General features: G+C 58.2%; 1 protein-coding gene across 1 annotated transcript in view; it reads right to left on the bottom strand.

Moving 5' to 3' along the window:
- SLC6A17 (solute carrier family 6 (neutral amino acid transporter), member 17) overlaps positions 1-5,710 on the bottom strand; it is a 10,475-nt gene extending 4,765 nt beyond the window's left edge. Inside the window, exons 1-4 of the mRNA XM_009870180.1 lie at positions 5,428-5,710; positions 2,373-2,548; positions 1,960-2,074; positions 1,102-1,295 (exon numbers count right to left, since the gene is read on the bottom strand). Coding sequence (XP_009868482.1) covers positions 1,102-1,295; positions 1,960-2,074; positions 2,373-2,548; positions 5,428-5,710 — 768 coding nt within the window. The remainder of the gene's footprint in view (positions 1-1,101; positions 1,296-1,959; positions 2,075-2,372; positions 2,549-5,427) is intronic.
- Positions 5,711-5,930: the final 220 nt, after the last annotated feature.

The following is a 5,930-nucleotide window of genomic DNA, read 5'->3' on the forward strand; positions in this document are numbered from 1 at the left end:
CCGTGGCATTACGAATTAGAGAGAAGAGCCCAGCACCAGCCTCACTACAGCTTCGCTCGCTGCCTGCCGAGCTCGGCCACTTCCCCCGGCTCCAAGCCAAGGACAGCTCAACAGGGGCGAGAAGGGAGGGTTACCCTCCCCAAAATGAGGTCTGCTCCTCAGGCAGTGCAGAGTTAAACTGTGGGACTCCCCGGGTCAGGATGGTACAAGCACCGAGCTCAGGTGGATTTGCAAAGCGCTTGGACACGCGTAAGAGAAGAAGAATCGGCTGGGGCTGCCGAGCGTGAAGATGCTGGGGTTGGTGCTGAAAAATCCTGAAACACAAACTGCTGGTGTTGAGGAAAGGGCAGCTCTGCCCACCCCACCCCAGCCCCTTCCCCCAGTATCTGCTGCAGGCAGCCCCAGCTGGTTCCAGCACACTTCCAGTGCCTCAGTGAGCAGAAGTTGATGGGACTTCATCCTGGGCAGGGGAGACCAACTGCCCTGGTCCTGCTTTTGCAGCTCACTCCCACCCCCCAGCCCTCGTAGCTGCAGGGCAGGGCTCTCATTGCCCTCTGCTACCTGCTAAAGCACCAGATGTTTTGCAGAGCACATCTGGAGATATTCAGGTGTCTCAGGAGACCATACCCACCCTTCTGCATCCCACCCCACTGCTGCACAGCCTGGATTGAAATGGGCACAGCCTCTGCGAACTAACAGCATCCCTCTCCCAAATCTTTCTGTTCTTCCTCGTCCTGCTTCTCCTGCACAAAGCTCCAGTGCTCCCACCATGAAGGAGGGCTCAGCTTTCACCTCTGCCTCCTACGAGCATCCATCAAGATGTCAGGCATCAAGAATCAGACAGTTGATGGTCAGGGCTGGCCAGGTGACCCGGCCAGCCTGATGTGGCCGAACCCTGGGCCAGGTGTCAGTTGGACTAAACCTCTTCCCTGCACCCTCTTTTGATCTTATTCAGGAGCTCCCCAGAGACAGACCCAACTCCGGAGTTGGTGTGAGCATCCCCAGGGGAACACAGCATCCTCCAGCCACCCCAGAGCAGGACAGGAGACCGTGGTTCAGGCAGGAGGTTTCTGCCAGGCTCAGGCGGCCATCGATACCCACCTTCCCTGAGGACTGGATGCCTTTGATCATGGCCAAGCCAACAAGACTCCAGGCCACCAGCAGACACACAGTCATCTTCCAGTTGAGCCCCCCACTTTCTGAGATGGAGTTGGAGATGTCCAGAGCCTCCCGGTACCAGAAGTAGGTGGTGGCCGAGCTCCTCTCGCATTCGGTCTCCACAACTGCAACCGAGCAGAGGCAGAAGAGCATGAGGGGGCTGGAGGAGAGTCACTCACCTCCGAGGCTGAACACCAACTAATGTCAAAGACCTGCTGGAGCCGGCCAGGGAAGGCCAAGACCCCCGGAAACTAAGGAGCAGGAATTAACAGGGCTCATTTTTATCAGGAGAAAGAAGAGTCAGGTCATTAAGCCATTATCAGGTGGAAATAAGATGTTGAATACAGGGGAGAGAGACATTTGCACTTGCTATAAAGCCTCCCCAAGTGTACCAAGGAGATGCTCAGATGCGGTTAAACACCATTATCTCCATCAGCATCTCAGTCGGGCACTGCTGGAGCAGCCCAGTGAGCCCTGCCTGGCTCTCACTGCCTCCCTCCACGGTCCTCAGTCAGGTCCTGACCCCAAGCTCTGAGGAAACCTGGAGACCCAAGCTCTGGGTCCCCAAACTGGCATCAAATCCCATCAGTGGCGACAGACCCCAAGGCAAAAGCATGGGAGAGGTTCATCCAACCCAAGGGAAACATCTTCATATGATCAAGGCAGCTGGACCGGAGAGGACTCCTGGCCCCAGGAGACACCTCAACCTCTGGTGTTGGGTCCACAGCACCCCACAACCCCCCCTCCCTGCAAACTGCTCCCTCCCTACCACACGCAGCCATCCCTCCCCGACCCCCGAGCCGTTTTTCACAATGGGGCACTCGCTCCAGGGAAGAGGGTACTGGAAGGATTTAAAGAAGTAAAAGATGCTCCAGCCAATAATGACGTTGTAATAGAGGCCAACGAAAAAACAGACCTGGGGGGAGGAAGGAGGAGGACACGGTATGAAATCACAGGGCGGTGACACTGTCCCCAACACCTCCCCACTGGGCAGGGACCTGGGGGGAGCAGAGCTGCTGGGATCAGGGAATGGGCCCATTCCCACCCATCCCCAGAAACACGGGTAGAGCTGGAAAAACTCCCCTTGACCTTTCAAGCCTCCGCTCAGAGCCCCTCGAGCTTTGCTTCCAGGCCACCCTCCTCACTTTGCAGCTTGCAAATCCCCCCTATTCCCCAGCTCCGCGCACCCCGAGGGGTCCCATGGGTGCACTCACGAGGCAGCTGGCGTAGCCGATGCCCCCCAGACGAGGGCAGATGTAATTCCAGACACCGATGCTGCCCCGGCGGATCCGCTGCCCCACCGCCAGCTCCAGGAAGAAGAGGGGGAGCCCGATGATGATGAGCAGGACCAGGTACGGGACCAGGTAGGCACCGGGCAGGGGACAAAAAGCTCATCATGGACCCGTCTCTGCCTGCTCTCATGCAGCCAAGGACAGACAGGTGGATGGACAGGCTCTGGTCCATCGGTTCATTTGCAATGGATCTGGGAATGCAGAACAGCGCCTGGGCAGCAGAGAAGAGAGCCATGGAGTGGAGCAAACTCACGTGTGTTGAAGGAAAGGGTGCAACATCCCCTGCCAGCATAGGCCCACAGGGGGTTAGACCCCAAAACATCTAAATCCACACTGCACCCATACGGACACGTCATCCTGTGTGCCAGGAGGCATCTCCTTAAGTCAGTCCGCAGGGACACGCACACGTTCCCGGCCATCTCAGCCACTCCAGCAGGCAGGAGCCTTCCTCTTCACCCAGCTCCTGCCTGCGCACCCGTGTCTGACCCTGCACCGACACGCAGCCCCCACGGACACCTCACGTCCCCTGCAGCAGCACCCACGTGCCACCCGGAGCTCCTGCGGCAGAAGTGGAAACAGCTCCAATTAGAAACTCAATTAATCTCTGCCTAATTGAGGAGACCGAAGAGAAATCAGCAGTTCCCGAAGCATAACCAAATGACCGTAAAGGCTGCAATGACTCACGGCTGAAGAATTACTCCAACCTCCTGCCAGGGGCTGAGGAACAGGCTGGGGGGCATGTGGCTCCCCCCCCCCGGGGGCGGGGGGCTCGCTCCCGCGGGGCAGTGGGCGATCCGAAGGCACACGGGTCATGTTGGACAAATTCCAGGCTGGATTTACACCCCGGTGACACCTACGATTCCCTGGCCCTGGGGCAGGTCCTGACACTGCTCCAAGCCTCAGTGCTGCAAAGCGGTTCCAGCCCACAATAACATCCTGAGCTGAGAGCCCTGGGTTGGGAGTTACCGATGTGTTAGAAATGCAGGTGGGGTGAGAAATTAAGATGCAGCAGCTCAAGGTGATGAGGAGGGTGAGAAGAGAGGCAGAGAGCGGGGCAGAGCTAAAGCTGGGTGGATCTTATGAAGGACCCCTGCAACACCCCCCTGGGCACCCACATCTCGACCTGCAGATGGACGGAGGTGAGACAGATGGACAGATTGACATGCAAATTTATCCAATATTGGAGAATTTCTTCCTCTGGACTCTGGAAAGATGGACACGTCCCAGCTCCCAACACACCGAGTCCTGGAAATTTGGCTCCAGCACATCTCGCTACCAGCACGGAGCTGTTCTCCCCAGCAGACACCAGCTTGGGGAGCAGGAGAGAAAGCAGGAGCCACCACCACCACATGTCCGAGCTGCTCGGCATCCCCGAAGCTGCCTGTCCATCATTCCCCACCTCCCGCATCCATCTGTCTGGCAGCAGCCTCACAGCCTTGCTTGGAACCCCAAGCCAAGAGGTTAAATGTGGTGGGAAGAAAAGGCAGAAAATCAGCGTCTTCCTCACGGGACAGGGGAGGTGATGCTGCTTGGCCAAAAGAAAATGCAAGAAAGCTCAGCAAAACGCTGCTCAAGCCACTTCCCAACTCTGTGCCTCAGTTTCCCCATATGTAAAATAGTGGCAATGGTTGGGGCAGCTTGTAAAGACTTTTTAGAGACCGGCTGCAGGAAGGCGTCATGCAACAGTGAGTAGCTCCTCAAACCAGCTGCTAGGGAATACGCCGGGGTGAATCCCAGCCTGGGAACACAAGCTGCTCCTCCCGTTACCCAGCACCGGAGTCAGCCAAGGCTAAAGCCCCACAGACATATGGGACAGCAGAGACCTCAGCGTGAGCTGAGAGATTTCCATTCACTGCACTAATTACAGGTAGTTATTGACTGCTGGGCCAGTGGGGAAACTGAGGCACGGTTGGGGTGAGTGCTCCCAGAGAAGCAGAACTCGGGATCTCCAACCTGTGGGTCTGAGCTGCTTCTCAGTCCCATTTAACTGGGGAAACCCGCTTGGAAATCAGCAGTCAGGCACCGAGAGCTGTGTAACGATGCCAGCAGGGCTCTGTTGATCTACCCGAGACCCGAATTCACCCCAGGTTCTGCCTCTAGCACCCTCAGATCCTTGTCGCCACCCAAGACTGCACCAAAACCCCTCCCTTCGGCTCAGTGCCACGATGCAAAACCGCGCCACACCGAACCTGAGCCTCGGCTGGACCCAAACTGGGACACGGGGAGCTCCCTGCGGGACGGGGAGATGCTGGGATGCAGGAGTCGGTTGCAGCGTGCTCCATCCCAGCCGGGTGAGGGAAGGAGATGGGGCTGTGAGCAACCCCGGGGTGGGAAATGCTGACTGCACAGCTCTTCCTGTTGGCAGAATGACTCATCGTGAAGACGACACCGGAGATGTTTTAATTATTGAGAGGGCTGCAGGGCTGGGGGGCACGCCTGGGGATGCAGCTCTGGGGACGAGGTGAGGGGCAGAGGGGAGAGCTGGGCTGATCCTGGGTTCAGGCAGAGCCACCGGGCAGGGGCTGCCTCTCAGCACTGCGGGGCAGACGCCTTGGTTTGGATTGATGCCCCCTCATCAGTGTCATGAAGGCTGTCGGGTCTCAGCACGGCTGGAAGGGACCTGGCCCTTTGGGCTGCTCCTGGAAGTCCAAGAAGGAGGCCTGGTTTGGGATGGGAGGGTGGGTTGGGGAAGAGGCTGGAGCCTACCACAACACAGCTTTGGGATTCCTTTTTTCATTCTCTAGTTTCCAATTGCCCTAACAGGAACTGGGGCAAGCCCTGGACGTTCCCACATCTCTAAACTCGGGAACACACAGCGGTGAGCAGGTCCTGGCTGCCCCTTTCCTCCCTCAGAGCCCAAATAACCCACTTTAGAGCCCAAACAAACCCCATCCTGCCCCAGGATCCACACCTCGATGTGCAGCGAGGCAGGATTGAGCTGTACCCCCTTCCCCAAGGGATGAACCCCATCTCTCACCTCCTCCGTTCTTCTGGCAGAGGTAGGAAAAAAATGCGTTCCGCGCCCCCCCGTATTCGCCGATCTGCGCCAGGATGTACTGTAGCTTGCTGTTCCACGCCGGCCGGTTCTCCGCATCCAGATCTTCGTCCCCGTCCTTCTGCTTGTCCCAGGTCTCCCCCGTCACGTTGAGGACGCTGCGTTTGTAGTCCACGGGCTCTTCGTGGGCCAGCAGGTCGGCCACCGACTCGGTGACATGCTCGCTGCTGTGCTCCCGCTGCGTCACCTTGCTGTTCTTCGGCATCGGGACGGTTCCGGGTGGCCCCGGGGGCCTGGATGGGGTGAGGGGGGAAAGGTGAATGTCCCGCGGGGAACAGCGCACCCGTGTGAGCTACAGCTTGGGCCTCACCTCCTCTTCATCAGCAGGACCTGGGCAGGAAAGGGGTTAACAGAGGGTGAGAGCTGGTTATGCCTCAGCCTCAGGCTGTCCTGGTGCTGGTGGGACCAGGAGAAAAGGCGCTCCA

This window comes from Apaloderma vittatum, unplaced genomic scaffold (genome assembly GCF_000703405.1).
Source record: "Apaloderma vittatum isolate BGI_N311 unplaced genomic scaffold, ASM70340v1 scaffold28465, whole genome shotgun sequence".
Lineage (NCBI taxonomy): Eukaryota > Metazoa > Chordata > Aves > Trogoniformes > Trogonidae > Apaloderma > Apaloderma vittatum.